Here is a 16,972-nt window from a genome sequence, read left to right on the forward strand (position 1 = left end):
TGTTCTTGAAGTGTCTCTTTATGACGTGATACGGCATAATGTGCACATGGTCGAGATTCGTTGAGATGTATTGCGTAAGATCCGAAGACAACAACATAACTTGCTGCAACCGGCAATCAAAATAAATGCCGTACTATAGTTATCTTGGCTGTTTGAAGATTTGACTTCGAATCTACTATTTTATTACTGCGGTTCCAGTACCTAGTGCTCATAATAAGGCAGGCGATATATGATGTCAGGACGAATGTAGAACGTTGTACGTCAATCGTACACTATATTAAATTATCATTGTAAGCATGTAATGTCACAAGGACTCATAAAATACATACGAGACTCACTCTTTACAATATGATGCAACATAGAGGATCAAAATCTATTTGAACTTCAGAATAATTCATTCTTACATTATATTATATTATTTTTATAAGTATTTTATCTTACAATCTTTTTGGAAAATAAAGACGATTTACAAATTAGGATGTATTCTGAACAAAATCTGTGAACAATCTGGTTTACAATATCCAAGAAGAAAACAAAAGTTATATGTTTCGCGTAAAGGACACTAAAGGAACGAAAAATTGTCAATAAGAGATCACTTTATTTATTTTAATTGCACACGCAGTATAATAATTCACAAATAAGAAAGTTTCAGATAAAAAGCTGTTGGGTTGCTGAATTATGTGCGAAATGACAGATATGTACTTACGAGACGTACGAAAACAAACCACGGGTAAATTTTAGAGTGCGGTGACTGTTTCGATTATGCTATACGGAAGCGAATTGTGACTACAAACTAACTACAAGATGACCGCATTAAAGCATCATAAATGAAAGTTGTTTCGACAATAGAATAATGGAGAGGACTATCCAGACTCACAAAAAATCATAAAGAAAAAGAGAAGAACATCTATAAAGAGTGAGATGAAATGAGAGATTGCAGAACGAATTACAATGGCTAATTACGAAACTGAATCACAACAGAGTATCTCTGAAAGTTAAAAGCTATAAATCGAGGAAACAGGTAAATATGGGTACACCGAGAAAACCAAGCCATTTCCGGGCATGCCCATATGAGTGAAGGTAATATAACTGCAGCGAAAAGAAAAGGGCTTGTTTTTGATTCTGAGCACTTAATCTGTCTCACTATTTCTTTACTGTGTGTTATGCTGTAAGAAAAAGGATACTATGTTTTTCTTTATATAAGCTGTTTAATGTAACCTTGTTTCAATTACTGCAATATCTGACGAAGTTTAAGAACTGTCTAGAGCCTAAAAGATGGAAAGGTGTGGTTAAGTATTGCCTCTGTCGCATCGACCGGCTGAGAGACCTCAGCTGGTTGCTCAGAATAGAACAGCGGCCATCCCTGCGTCGATCCGATCACGCGAGCTCGTCCGCACGATGCAAGCTACTTTCTCTTGATTACAGTAGGCCACTCTGATGCGGCGTTGTCTGAATTAGAATGTCCCTGTAAAAGAAATAAAGACGCCCGCTAGGTTTAAGGGCAAACTACACTGTTCCATAGTGAAAAATACACTACAACGCTGCAAATGTTGCGGCTTTCGATGCAACAATAAGTAAAGCGCGGATCCAGCACACATTTAGCCGATCAGGAAGTTTCTAAGGCACTGTTCGGCGTGTGGCAGTAAATTAGCATGTCTTATTTTTTCATCAAGCCTATCGAGGAAAAAAGTTGCACCGAATGCATATAGGAAAAAATTATATAATTGTTACACACCGTCGTCCTCACATTAACTAGATGGGTTATAACTTTAACTTTTGAGAAATAGATAGCGAAAAACGTCGAAGTCAGCAACAAAGTAATTTGAATTTGGCATCCGTTTTTCAATTTTAAAACAATGGAATCGTCGTGAAACCAATGATAGTACATTTGTTTTGCACGAAGATAATTCACAATCTCAAGTAATGATTATGATATAATACCTTCACAGCAACTACATTGTAATTGCTCCTTCGTTTAGGACTCATTACTGTGCGTCATCTTATGATAATCTGCAGATTTACCAAAACTTCTGTCATTTTTTGGAGTATTTTGCGCGTTGTGACTCAATTGCCGGACTGTACTCGAGTCTTATTCAGTGGCTACACCTGCATTACTTCTGGTAGAGTTTTGTTTTTTAAAAAATACAGATGTTATAGTAACAACTAGACTGACATTATTATTTTTAATATTGTGGCAGAATTCGACTTCCAATTTGAGTTATATGACAACAGGTTATAGAACTAGTTGCATTTGTCGTGATTGCGTTATAGAAACCATGGTTTGTCGAGGGGAGGGGAAGACGTTTCTCAGTACGCATGCTCACGCCACATGTACCGCCAAGGTCACAATAGAGAAAGAGGAGTATCACGGCAGCCACTGGTGGGCCCTTCATTAGGTTCACACGCTCATCACGGCCACTGTTTACTGTATTAGATCCACTTTAGTCGTTCAGTCATCAGATGTACTCGACCACCACGCAGTAGTACCTTCATACAGCCTTACACGTTAGCGAAAATTTGTAGACCTTCCCACTGACCCATAAGGTCATTCTTCAGTGGTACGATGACTGGCTGGAAGTGAGAGAAAACAATCTGTAGATGGTGAAGTCAACGACCTGCCCAACCTTTCAACTAATATTACGAGATAACGTATGTCAACATGACCATGGCTTCCTTCTTCGAATCGCCGATTCATTGGTGGTCATAGTTTTCAGTGAAATGTTTCTATAAAACAGCCAGAAAACGACATAGATATGAGGGCAAAACGTGCTACTAAAATGCGGTCTCAGCTAAGTTAAGCAATGTTTCCTTGGAAATGGTTACACTTGGTTGTGACAGCAACACTGACCTTGAAAAATATTTTGGTACAGAAAAATACCTGCAACCGTTTGGTCTATTATCATCACTTGAGATTATGTTTAGAGTTCGGAATGTTCACAAAACATTGCTGATGCTCACATCATGTGGGCGACACTGTATACTGTTTATTTGTGTCTTCATAATGATTGAGAAGGTTGTAGCTACTCAAAGCCATGAAACCGCTTTGTAGATGGAAACTGAAAGAGTTGCGCGGTTTTTGTTACGCATGCCTTTGGTGAGAGAAAGCGGGGCGAACACAAACTCTTGCAAGGTGCGTAGTAGAATTGTAAGAGACATTGAGTGGAAAATTGATCTTCTTGCATTAGTAAGCATGGCTAAGGTTAAAGGTTTCAGTGTTCTCACAGAAGCGTAGTTACCTTCTCACACTGGCGCCAAACGACGTAGAAAAGATGTAATACGCTGGAATACCAAAGCGAATCGCTTACTGGAAGAGGACTTCAATGGTTTAAATAAATCTCTTCAGGCAATCACATAGATGTTTCCTTACGTACGGCAAGCCTCTATTCCGTTCCTGGTTATCACCAATGCGGCAGGAATATCGAAACTTCAAGTTCTCCAGTACATATACACCCAGCAGACAAAGTACCATAATACATAATACACCCTGCACGGCCTTCCCTACCTGTCTTCTGTGTTGGAATAAGGGAAATAAAGTAGCGGATGCCACTTGCAAGGAAGCTTGCATAACCTATACTGACAGCGAGTCAGCGATTTCCAGATTCTCAGCTTGCCATATAATTAACAGTTTTCGGTGGTTTGTTTAATTTATTTCAGACTAATGTCGCTATAGTCATTTGAAGTCTACCGCCGAGGTTCTTTCGCTTCCTTGTGCAAGATGAACTACTGCTTCCTCTCTAATCATCCTTTTTCACAACCCAAATGGCCGAGCGAGGTGGCGCAGTGGTTAGCACATTGGACTCGCATTCGGGAGGGCGCCGGTTCAATCCCGCGTCCGGCCACCCCGATTTAGGTTTTCCGTGATTTCCCTAGATCACTTCAGGCGAATGCCGGGATGGTTCCTTTGAAAGGGCACGGCCGATTTCCTTTCCCATCCTTCCCTAATCCGAGCTTGTGCACCGTCTCTAATGACCTCGTTGTCGACGGGACGTTAAACACTAATCTCCTCGTCCTCCTTCACAACCCAAATGAAAACAACGAAGAATATGATGAACGTACAACTTGGTGATACTGAAATACCGTCCCCAGTAACCTGACGGCAGGGGCGGATGAGGGGGGGGGGGGGGGAGGCAAAGGGGTCAATTGCCCTTCCACCTCCCTGGTGCGTGACCGATCTTTTCTTATTGTTAATATTTACGTTCATGAGGAAAAACAGCTTATTTTGAGCATAAAATGACGTCATTAACAATATAAGATGATTTCCTGAACACAGTCAAATACCCTATTATAACTTTTCGCAGTCGTGTCGTCATTGCTGCGTATAAACACATGCGCGAATTCGATGGCAACATTCTGTCAAATGAAAGCAATTGGTGAACTAATTTCGAAGATTTAAGAATGGAAACAAATGAACATTAGCATTTTTATAGATTATTTTACATTAGCGGACAATCACAGAGTTTTTCAAGTGCACGTGTCGTATTTGAAGAATATTTTTTAGGTAATGCAGTAAGTTATTTCATTAAACACACTTAACACAAAAAAATGGTTCAAACGGCTATGAGCACTATGGGACTTAACATCTTAGGTCATCAGTCCTCTAGAACTTAGAACTACTTAAACCTAACTAACCTAAGGACATCACACACACCCATGCCCGAGGCAGGATTCGAACCTGCGACCGTAGCAGTCCCGCGGTTCTGGACTAAAGCGCCTAGAACCGCACGGCCACCGCGGCCGGCACACTTAACACACAGCGATACACAATTAAACTAAAAACATATAACCACTTGTATGAATATCAAGAGCTCAGATGGCAACCCAGTTCTAAGCAAAGAAGGGAAGGCAGAAAGGTGCAAGGAGTATATAGAGGGTTTATACAAGGGCGATGTACTTGAGGACAATATTATGGAAATGGAAGAGGATGTAGATGAAGATGAAATGGGAGATAAGATACTGCGTGAAGAGTTTGACAGAGCACTGATAGACCTGAGTCGAAACAAGGCCCCGGGAGTAGACAACATTCCATTAAAACTACTGATGGCCTTGGGAGAGCCAGTCATGACAAAACTCTACCATCTGGTGAGCAAGATGTATGAGACAGGCGAAATACCCACAGACTTCAAGAAGAATATAATAATTCCAATCCCAAAGAAAGCAGGTGTTGACAGATGTGAAAATTACCGAACTATCAGTTTAATAAGTCACAGCTGCAAAATACTAACGCGAATTCTTTACAGACGAATGGAAAAACTGGTAGAAGCGGACCTCGGGGAAGATCAGTTTGGATTCCGTAGAAATGTTGGAACGCGTGAGGCAATACTAACCTTACGACTTATCTTAGAAGAAAGATCAAGAAAAGGCAAACCTACGTTTCTAGCATTTGTAGACTTTGAGAAAGCTTTTGACAACGTTAACTGGAATACTCTCTTTCAAATTCTGAAGGTGGCAGGGGTAAAATACAGGGAGCGAAAGGCTATTTACAATTTGTACAGAAACCAGATGGCAGTTATAAGAGTCGAGGGGCATGAAAGGGAAGCAGTGGTTGGGAAGGAAGTGAGACAGGGTTGTAGCCTCTCTCCGATGTTATTCAATCTGTATATTGAGCAAGCAGTAAAGGAAACAAAAGAAAAATTCGGAGTAGGTATTAAAATTCATGGAGAAGAAGTAAAAACTTTGAGGTTCGCCGATGACATTGTAATTCTGTCAGAGACAGCAAAGGACTTGGAAGAGCAGTTGAACGGAATGGACAGTGTCTTGAAAGGAGGATATAAGATGAACATCAACAAAAGCAAAACGAGGATAATGGAATGTAGTCAAATTAAATCGGGTGATGCTGAGGGGATTAGATTAGGAAATGAGGCACTTAAAGTAGTAAAGGAGTTTTGCTATTTAGGGAGCAAAATAACTGATGATGGTCGAAGTAGAGAGGATATAAAATGTAGACTGGCAATGGCAAAGAAATCGTTTATGAAGAAGAGAAATTTGTTAACATCGAGTATAGATTTAAGTGTCAGGAAGTCGTTTCTGAAAGAATTTGTATGGAGTGTAGCCATGTATGGAAGTGAAACATGGACGATAACCAGTTTGGACAAGAAGAGAATAGAAGCTTTCGAAATGTGGTGCTACAGAAGAATGCTGAAGATAAGATGGGTAGATCACGTAACTAATGAGGAGGTATTGAATAGGATTGGGGAGAAGAGACGTTTGTGGCACAACTTGACTAGAAGAAGGGATCGGTTGGTAGGACATGTTTCGAGGCATCAAGGGATCACAAATTTAGCATTGGAGGGCAGCGTGGAGGGTAAAAATCGTAGAGGGAGACCAAGAGATCAATACACTAAGCAGATTCAGAAGGATGTAGGTTGCAGTGGGTACTGGGAGATGAAGAAGCTTGCACAGGATAGAGTAGCATGGAGAGCTGCATCAAACCAGTCTCAGGACTAAAGACCACAACAACAACATATATATATATATATATATATATATATATATATATATATATATATATATATATATATATATTGTGTGTGTGTGTGTGAGCGCGCGCGGGCGCGTGTATTAATGGTTTTATTTGGAATTAATTTTTTGGGAGACAGGTACCAAAAAATTTGCCCCCCATCCCTTCCGAGATACTGGATCCGCCCCTGCCTGACAGCACGGTATTTAGACTAACATTCTCCACAATGCCTGTCTATTGTTTTACGGCCTACAGTTGCCACTATCGGCTCTCAAAGTTCACTTCATTGTGCCGTGTCCGTCCTAGATTTCTTCGGCGTGGTGTTTCTGGAACTCTTCCTATTCCGACGCCCCCACCTGTTGCTCTAAGCACACGCGGGAGCGCGTGACGCACTGCGTTGCGAGATAGGAGTGCGGGCGTGAGTTGACGTAGCGCGGAGATCGGGCCGCGGCCGCGGCGGTTCCCAGCTGTGCGCGGCGCGCCATTGGCGGAGCAAAGGGCTGAATCAGCTGGCCGCGAGCGTAGGCCGCGCTGCTCATTTGCGTCCCGCGTTCCGGCCGAGTCGCACGCCATGGAGGAGGAGGCCATGTGGAAGAACCTGTACGAGAAGCTGCAGGACGAGCAGCGCAGGAAGGCCGAGGAGAAGAAGGTGACGGAGCACGACATCAGGTAAGGCGCCGCGCTGGCCCAGGTCCGCGTCCGCGCTATTAATAGCGGCTCGGCGCACCGGCGTCGGTGCGGGTGTGGTCAGTAGCGGCGTGGCCGTCGCATTGTAAACATACTACTGTGTGTCGCCAGTTGCCGACCTGCGCACAGTGATTGTTACTCTGTCAAAAAGAGTTGCGTGTGACTGTTGTGAACTGACATATTTGCACTCGCTTTGTCGTGTGTCCTCAGTCAACTATGTGCTTACGACAACGTGTAGTGACAAAGCATTTTCTTAGATGTCAGTTTCTCTCCGGATCTTAAGGCTGTTTCATTTATGCCAGTGGCCATTGGCACTATTCAGATGTGCATTTCAATCATACAATAATCAGTCCCTGTGAGACCGAACATAGATGTTTACATTCGTCGTCCACCACGTCATACGTAGCAAAATGCTGCGCTTTCGTCTTGCAATTTGGTGAACAATAGTGCTGTTGTAAGTCAGAGGCTTCGATATTTCGTAACAGAGAATTAAAAATACACTATTTAACATAACACAAACAATTACGTTCTTTGTCTACCGCCGCAGAAGACAGCACATGTAATGATGTCTGCCATCATTACTCGAGAAAGTTTAAATCATGCTTTCATATTGTGCGCTCCATTAAGTGTGTAACAACGCGTTGGACACACAGTTAAAGAAAATTTTTGAATAACAGTTCTCGCTTTCACTACCTCAAACGATCAGACTTTCAATACATGGCCTTCGACGTGATATTTCGTTGAGAAAACACTGTTCGCTGGAGCCTTTGAAAAAACTACCTGCCGGCAATTTACAATTCTGCATTTAAAGTGGTACAGACGGTATGTGAAGTCACCCGATGCCTAAATTACCTTTAAATTTTTTCCAGTAGTTTCACGGATTTCTCACCGGACACCTTTTTGACTAGGAAATCAGAGATCGACGACGCCTCTGTTAGCGTACCCTGATGCTATTTGAACGAAAAAATGTGTTTTGTCCTTCACCATTATTTTTTGTTATTGATATGCGGCATAGTTTGTATTGCGCAACGGATTGCCGTGGAGAACTGACAAGTGAGAAGTGTAGTATGTTTACTAGGTCCTTATATGTCTAATAGTAAAAATATTTGTTTCCTAGCGGTTATCGTACAATTCATGACCCTGTAACTTTTAAAAGTTCATAAAAGCTTGCGACCAATACAGGCAGCCAGGTAATACGTACACAAATATCCGACACGCATTACGTATTGACTGATACTCTGCCTTTCATGTGCCTCAGAGCTTGTTGCATTGTTCAGGTGTCAACAATGGCTAGAATGTATTCGGTGGCCTTTTTCTGGGTTAGTGCTTATTAAATACGAATGCGAGCTAACAGCACGCGAGCTACCTACAAATTTACACTGCGGTGCGAACCAGGCTCGTGAGAGAGCAGTGCATATACGGAGTTTATGTAAGGAGCGCCTAGTGCTATGAACGGCAGAGCAACGCTGCGTTTGGCAACGACGCAAACCGGCTGCCGCCTAGCTTCGCCGCTGCTGCCAGGGGGCCACGGCGAGAGGCTGTCAAACTGAGCCCCACGCGCCCGGGCCTCTCTCTCAGGGCGCACGCCACCACGTCACATACGTCCAGTCTTCTACTAAAGGCCACTACCATTTACGCACCAATTTTTCGGCCGGCAAGGCGACCGACCAATTTCATGGCAACCCCTTCACACTTCCCGGCCAACTGCACTAAGTGTTTGCAGCGCCGCCCTGTTGTTTTGATTTGGTTTCTTGTGTTCATGTTCTACGAGATCCCATTCGTTTTGCGCAGAAACAGAAACGGGAGTTTGCTTTGGCTGTTCTAGGGGGTAACAAGGCCAAAAAAGCAGAAATCTGTAGCCAAAGATGATGCTAATGCAAGCAAATAATTCGCCCACATTCTGTTACTTAAGCAGCTGGGATCCGATGACAGTGAAATTGCGTGCTTGTGGAATATCGTCTCAGTTATGTGACTGGATTTGTGATTTCCTGTCAGAGCAGTCACAGTTCGTAGTAACTGACGGAAAGTCATCGAGTAAAACAGAAGTGATTTCCCCATGGTAGTGTTACAGGCCTTTTGCTGTTCCTTATCTATATAAACGATTTGGGAGACAATCTGAACAGCCGCCTTAGCTTGTTTGCAGATTACGCTGTCGTTTGCTTGTTTGCAGATGCTAATAAAGTCATCAGAAGATAAAAACAAATTGCAAAACGATTTAGAAAAGATATCTGAATGGTGCGAAAATTGGCAGTTGACCCTAAATAACGAAAAGTGCGAGGTCATATACATGAGTGCTAAAAGGAATCCACTAAACTTCGGTTGCACGATAAATCAGTCAAATCTAAAGGTCGTAAATTCAACTAAATACCTAGGAATTATAAATCATCATGATGTACAACGAATCATTTACATTCATATTGCAAATTAATTTGTACAGCTATTTGTACTCTAAAAATCACCATATTATTATTTCTCCCGAAATGAAAAAAAGATATACAGATTGAGTTAGCAATTTCTTCCTACCACCTTTTACACATTTCAAACATAGAAAGTCTTCTACGGAGTAGGAGTTGTCAAGGAGAAAGTTTTTCAATTTATTTTCAAATTTTACCATGCTGCCTGTTAGACATTTTATATTACTGGGTAAGAGGTCAAAAATTTTTGTTGTAGCGTTGTGCATCTCCTTCAGTACTAAAGACAACCTTAATGTTGAGTAATGAATGTCATTTTTTCTTCTAGTATTGTAATTATGTACCTCATCGTTCCTTTTGAACTGTAGTAGATTATTTACAACAAACTCCAAATGGCTCTGAGCACTATGGGACTTAACATCTGAGGTCATCAGTTCACCAGAACGTAGAGCTACTTAAACCTAACTAACCTAAGGACGTCACGCACATCCATGCCCGAGGCAGGATTCGAACCTGCGACCGTATCGGTCACGCGGTTCCAGACTAGCGCCTAGAACCGCAGGGCCACACTTGCCGGCCAGTGTCGTTGTACCCCCACAATTATTAACTAAAATTATTCCTGAAACCTGCAATTTGAATTAAAGTTGACTGAGAAAATACATCATGGCAAACAAAATATATAAAACAAAAAGACTTCCACGTAAACGTTATTCATTTATGTATGTAGCTTAAAAGTGACCTGTAAATTTAAGAAACTCATTTTAAATTCGAAGAAGAAAGGCTACACAAGGGGCTCATCTTTCAATAAATACAACAATAGACACATAAGAAATGAAGGATTTATCTACTGTTCGCTCTTCATTGCAGAGGGCCTGTGTATGAGCTGGAGTTTTTTTTAACAGTTATGACAATGAAGTAAGTATATTTTATGGATTAACGGCCATTGAATGTCGATATTTCGATTTTTAGATTTCATTTCAGATAAGTATCGGAAATAAAATTTTAAAAACAGAAATATAGAAAGTCGGCGGACTTGTATTCTTTCTGCGTGCAGCACGAAACAGTCATGGATATGTTACAAAAATGAAAAAGTGCTTTATTTCTTACATCTACATCGCTACACTCCTCGCACATGCCACACGAACGTCTGCAGTCTTCAAATTTAACCACAAACCTCTCACCCTGTCATGAGCATTAGAACAGCAGCAGCGCCAAAAGACGAAGTTACGTCGGGTTGTTAGGCACGTGAGCGCCACACGCCATCAGACAAACGGTCGGTAGATAGAATAGGGGGCAATTAAAGGAGGACTCGCCGGAACAAGTTTGAAAAAGGATATCTAATTGACACCTTCTCCTTGATTTAAAACGGAAAATGTGTGAAAACTTAATTTTCATGGCCTTCAAATATTTCAATAACACAACTTCAGAATAATGTCATTGTTTCCCTGACAAGGCGCTGGTGCAAGTGATTTTCCGTTATCCTCTCAAGCGAAGGGGCAGTTTCTATTCTTGCTCTATAGTAAGGATCTAGGTTTCCACTTGAGTCAGGAAGGGGAGTTATTTCTTTCTGCATGTGATAAAATAGTTGTCAGTTTGAACCAAGAAGCACGAACAGAAAAGTAACACAAATATGTAATTTGCTAAATTATTATTGACAAATGGCTACGGTATCTTTAAACCCATATAAATTCGTAGGCTTCCGGTGGCGATGTATTAATTAATTTATTTATTTATTGAGATAACGCAGCGGTACACCCAGAAAGATTTTTGAGACAGCTCATCCAGTTTTTTGCTGTTACAAATTATCGATTAACAAGAAAAAATAATCAGTGTAAAAAGTTTAAAATGTTGGTCGTGCATACTTATGAAAACTTACAATCGATTAATCGTGTATTAGGTCAGCTACCTATGCCATAGGAATAAGATAATGGGTTCATATGTGTAAGTAAGTTGAAGTTTTCGTATGTTTCCATTTATTCGTGCCCTACAGTATATTATCTTCCCTCAAACAGAAAGTATTTATTGCGCTAAGGAACTTAGTGTAAATCCACTAAAGAACGTAGTGTAAATCATTCTTGAGGTTCACACACGAGTATCGTACAGGTTTTAAACAGTTTGGATAACTACAGCTAGCAGTACGTTTATTCATTGATAAGGTTTCCCTGCAACAATCCATTTGGGTTTGAAAGTAAAAAAGATATTTAAGAACCCATCAACATATCTTCTTCTCAAGCCACCTTACAGTATAACACTATCATCCGCCTTCCGTTTCCACTTACTTTCCCTAACGGTGAGTGAAAGAACGACTCTCGGTAAGCCTTTCATGAGTTGGAATTTCATTTACTCGTCGTGATTTTGTAAGATAAGTGAAGGATGAAGTAATGTGTTTCTTGACTCTCCTCGGGACGTGCATTCGCGAAATTTTATGAGTAAACCTGTGTGACGCGAGACACCGGTCTTGCAGCGCCTGCCATTGCACTGGCTGGCCATCCCCGCCACGCTCTCGCGGTTGCTACAGATACCGATGACGTAACGCACCTCTCATTCTTGGATCTCATCTACAAATCTTACCTGGCAAGAGTCTCAGACTACGAGCAATGTTTTTGAATTGGCCCTACGCGGACTTCATAAGCCGCCGTATCCACCGGTGAGCTACATTTTCATGGAAGTGTTTCAATGACTTTGACGTATCCGAAGGAAAAATGATTAGATTTGTCTTCTAAGAAACCTGTACACAGTAATGAATGAAAAATACAACAATCCATTCGCAAAAAAGATAGAACCATTATGGTTTAAACGCCCCTTTGCGATCTCACAAACTCCACACGCAAACAAAATGTTTGAGAAACAGCAGTAGTCTTTCCGAAAGCATGATTATTTTCCCTTTGACGACTCATTCCTTCCCACAGAGTTATTATTTGCTAGAAATAAGAAGCTAAGAACAAAGCGATATATACTAGTTATGTTCAGTTGACAGATTCGGTATCATAATGTTTGCTTGCCGTGTGGCTAGAGCCTCCCGTCGTTCGCCTGGTGCAAGTCTTTTGAGTTGACGCCACTCTAGCGAACTGCGTGTCGATGGGGATGAAATGATGATGATAAGTACAACACAACACCCAGTCCCTGAGCGGAGAAAATCTGCGACCCAGCCGGGAATCGAAGCCGTGCCCCTTTGCACAGCATTCGGCCGCGCTGACCACTCAGTTACCAGGGGCGGACATCATAATGTTTGTGTTAATCTACTTGAACCGAACTGAACCTGATGTGTCAGATGTATAAATTCCCCTTGTAAATGTGTCCGTTGAGTATTTGTCTTATTCTACATAAATTAAGAGAGACGAAAAGATGGACATTCCAGACTAATACTTTAAAGAAACATTTACTAACACAAATTTTTCGACGTAACTTTTTTCCCAGAAAGGTTTCTCTTGCTTTTATTCGTCGGCATTTTATTTCTCTTTAAACCGTCTGTCGTCATTTTCTTTGATGCCCAAATAGCAAAATTCGCCTACTACTTTTACTGCCTCATTCTCTAATATAATTGTCTCAGCGCCACCTGAGATAACTATATTCTGTTCTACATTGTTTTTTTAATGCTCTTTCTGTAACGTATTTTCGAAACATTATCGTATGCATTCCGTTCAGTCGACCTTACAAGTCCTTTCTGTTTCTAGCAGGACGACAATGTCATCGGTAAACACACAAGATTTTTTCCTCCCTTAACATTACTTCTTTTTCCAAATTTCTCCATGGTGTCCTTCACTGCTCGTTCAGTATACAGGTAAAGTAACGCCGGAGAAAGGCGGCATTTCTGGCTCACTCTTTTTTAATTACTGCTTTCTTCTCATGTCCTTTGACTCTTAACCGTAATCTAGTGTCTGTACAAATTGTAGATAACGTTTATCGCTGACAACTTAAGAATTTCGAAATGTGTATTCCAGACTATACTGAGAAAAGCTGTGCCCAAATATGTAAATGTAGGTATCTATTTCTTCAGTCTTAAAAGTCGTAGCCCACTGTTGCCTCACGTGCAGCTCACATTTCTCCGGAACCCAAACTGTACTTCCTACAGGTCAGCTTCTGACAATCGTCTCATTCTTTTGTAAATAATTCATGTTATTACTTTGCTATAATGACTTGTTAAAACATTTTTTTGATAGTTCTCATCACGTGTATGTCTCCGTAAACGCTTATGTCTTGCCACAAGGACAGGCCCACGGACGTGGAACGGTACTGTTTTGAAATATAAGGAGGTAAAAATGGAAGGGAGAAGCTTTGTGTCATCTCAAAATATGAAAATTTTGTCGATGCAATATTTTATATTACAGCACTCCGTCTTCAGGCCACAAGTGGCCCATCGGGGCCATCCGACCGCCGTGTCATCCTCATTGAGGATGCGGATAGGAGGGGCGTGTGGTCAGCACACCGCTCTCCCGGTCGTTATGATGGTTTTCTTTGACCGGAGCCGCTACTATTCAGTCGAGTAGCTCCTCAATTGGCATCACGAGGCTGAGTGCACCCCGAAAAATGGCAACAGCGCATGGCGGCTGGATGGTCACCCATCCAAGTGCCGGCCACACCCGACAGCGCTTAATTTCGGTGATCTCACGGGAACCGGTGTATCCACTGCGGCAAGGCCGTTGCCAATATTTTATATTACAGCGACTAAAAATAGTTCATGAAGAATAATTACGTGCTTGATGGAATTGACAATTTGTCGTTAGAAAATCTGTTTGACGAGCTGAGAAGCTCTGCTCCAGCTTTGGGTTTAGAGTCGTTATCAAGCATGGCAACAGACATCGACGAATATTAAGAGATCCTGCTAGGATGATAACATATGAATGACTACGGCCATACGAAAAAGTGACAGAGATGCTCAGAAAACTTAATAGGCCTCATTGGAAAGACGGTGACGTTGTTCTTGTGACACATCTCAGGGGTCAGTTTAGATAGTTGGTATTACAGGAAGGCTCCTTTAAAAAACATCACATTCTTCGCTCAGGGATCTTGAGAGCAAGATAAGAGAGTGGCACGTACCCAGTCACTTGTCCTTCGCTCAGTACACAGAAAGGAGTGGGCCAGAAAACTCCGCTATTCATTGTATTGTGGTTTGCGGAGTGTATACGTAGATGTAAAATAATTAATGGTCATTAAGATTGGAGAAAGAGGCACACAGAAATCAGTCGCAATCCCATTAGTTTTTCTAGATTTCCAAGTATAATAAGCACTAATGAGTTTGCGAATGACTGCTGTGTGTCTCTCCTTCCTTTCAATACACGGTCGTTGTGGACAATGGTTCCTGATGGAATCAAAGTTGGTTATTAAGATTTATACATCTTTACCTAAATCGTTATTTTCGAAAGAGGGCTACTAAAGTATTTATCGACACTGTCGACTTCAGTTTCTTCTTATCCTATGATAATACAGGGGGACTGTAAATGGTTCATTTGTTTTCAGAGTTCTCTGTTTTCTTAAGTATTCTACACCTACATCTGTGTGATGGCTCTGCTATTCACAATAAAGTGCTTGCCACAGGGTTCAGTGAATCCCCTTCAAGCTGTCTCTCTACCGTTCCACTCTCGAAGGGCGTGCGGGGAAAATGAGCACTTAAATTTTTCTTTGCGAGCCCTGATTTCTCTTATTTTTTAGTGATGATCATTTCTCCCTCTGTAGGTGGGCGCTAACAGAATGTTTTCACAATCGGACGAGAAAACTGGCGATTGAAATTTCCTGAGAAGATCCCGTCGCAACGAAAAACGCTTTTGCTTTAATGATTGCCACTCCAATTCACGAAACATGTTTGTGGCACTATCTGCCCTATTTCGCAATAATACAAAACGAGCTGCCCTTCTTTGTACTTTTTCGATGTCATCCGTCAGTCCCACTTGAAGCGGATCCCACACCGCACAGCAATACTCCACAATAGGGCGGACAAGAGTGGTGTAAGCAGTCTCTTTAGCAGACCTGTTGAACCTTCTAAGTGTTCTGCCAATGAATCGCAGTCTTTGGTTCGCTCTACCCACAGCATTATCTACGTGACAGTTCCAATTTAGGTTATTTGTAATTGCAATTCCTAAGTATTTAGTTGAATTTACAGCCTTTAGGTTTGCGTGACTTATCGCGTAATCGAAGTTTAGAGGATTTCTTTTAGTACTCATGTGAATAACTTCACACTTTTCTTTATTCAGGGTCAACTGCCACTTTTCGCACCCTACAGATACCTTATCTAAATTATTTTGCAATTAGTTTTGGTCATGTGATGACTTATAAGAAAGTAAATGACAGCATCACCTCCAAACAATCTAAGACGGTTACTCAGATTGTCTCCTATGTCGTTAATATAGATCAGGAACAATAGAGGGCCTATAACACTTCCTTGGGGAACGCCGGACATTACTTCTGTTTTACTCGATGACTTTCCGTCTATTACTACGAACTGTGTCCTTTCTGACAGGAAATAACGAATCCAGTCGCACAACTGAGGCGATATTCCTTAGACACACAGTTTAGTTAGAAGACGCTTGTGAGGAACGGTGTCGAAAGCCTTCTGAAACTCTAAAAATTTTGAATCAATTTGTCAACCTCTGTCGATAGCACTCATTACTTCGTGAGTGTAAAGAGCTAATCGTGTTTCACAAGAACGATATTTTCTGAATCCGTGCTGACTATGTGTCAATAAATCGTGTTCTTCGAGGTACTTCATAATGTTCGAACACAGTATATGTTCCAAAACCCTACTGCAAATCGACGTTAGTGATATGGGTCTGTAATTCTGCGGATTACTCCTACTTCCCTTTTTGAGTATTGGTGTGACTTGAGCAATTTTCCAGTCTTTAGGTACGGATCTTTCTGTGAGCGAGCGGTTGTATACAATTGCTAAATATGGAGCTATTGTATCAGCATACTCTGAAAGGAACCTGACAAGTAAACAATCTGGACCGGAGGTCTTGCCTTTATTAAATGATTTAAGCTGCTCTGCTACACCGAGGATATAATTGCTTCTATGTTTCTCATTCTGGCAGTTGTTCTGGATTGGAATTCAGGAATATTTACTTAGTCTTCTTTGCTGAAGGAGTTTCGGAAAACCGTGTTTAATAACACTGCTTTAGTTGCACTATCATCAGTGACTTCACCATCGCGCATTGAAGGTATTGATTGCGTCTTGCTACTGGTGTGCTTTATGTATGACTAGAATCTCTTTGGGTTTTCTGCCACATTCCGAGACAGAGTTCCATTGTGGAAATTATTAAAAGCCTCTCGCACTGAAGTACGCGCTATATTTCGAATTTCTGTAAAACTTTGCCAATCTTGGGCATTCTGCTTGCGTTTAAATTTGACAAGAGTTACGTGCACAAATATAATTGAAGCAGAAATAGAACCGTAAAATACTCAGTTCGTATTTTGCGCTCTATAAATG

General features: G+C 41.4%; 1 protein-coding gene across 3 annotated transcripts in view; it reads left to right on the plus strand.

Annotated features, from left to right (window-relative positions):
* The window catches only part of LOC126481765 (protein unc-13 homolog 4B), a 254,770-nt gene that overhangs the window by 110,208 nt on the left and 127,590 nt on the right, over positions 1 to 16,972 (plus strand). Inside the window, exon 1 of one of the 3 annotated variants that reach the window (XM_050105730.1) lies at positions 6,950 to 7,126. The exons of the other annotated variants lie outside the window; for them this stretch is intronic. Coding sequence (XP_049961687.1) covers positions 7,029 to 7,126 — 98 coding nt within the window. The 5' untranslated portion in view covers positions 6,950 to 7,028. Of the gene's footprint in view, positions 1 to 6,949; positions 7,127 to 16,972 lie in introns of those variants that run through there. 3 annotated transcript variants of the gene reach the window in all.

This window comes from Schistocerca serialis, chromosome 1, assembly GCF_023864345.2.
Source record: "Schistocerca serialis cubense isolate TAMUIC-IGC-003099 chromosome 1, iqSchSeri2.2, whole genome shotgun sequence".
In the NCBI taxonomy this organism is placed as follows: domain Eukaryota; kingdom Metazoa; phylum Arthropoda; class Insecta; order Orthoptera; family Acrididae; genus Schistocerca; species Schistocerca serialis.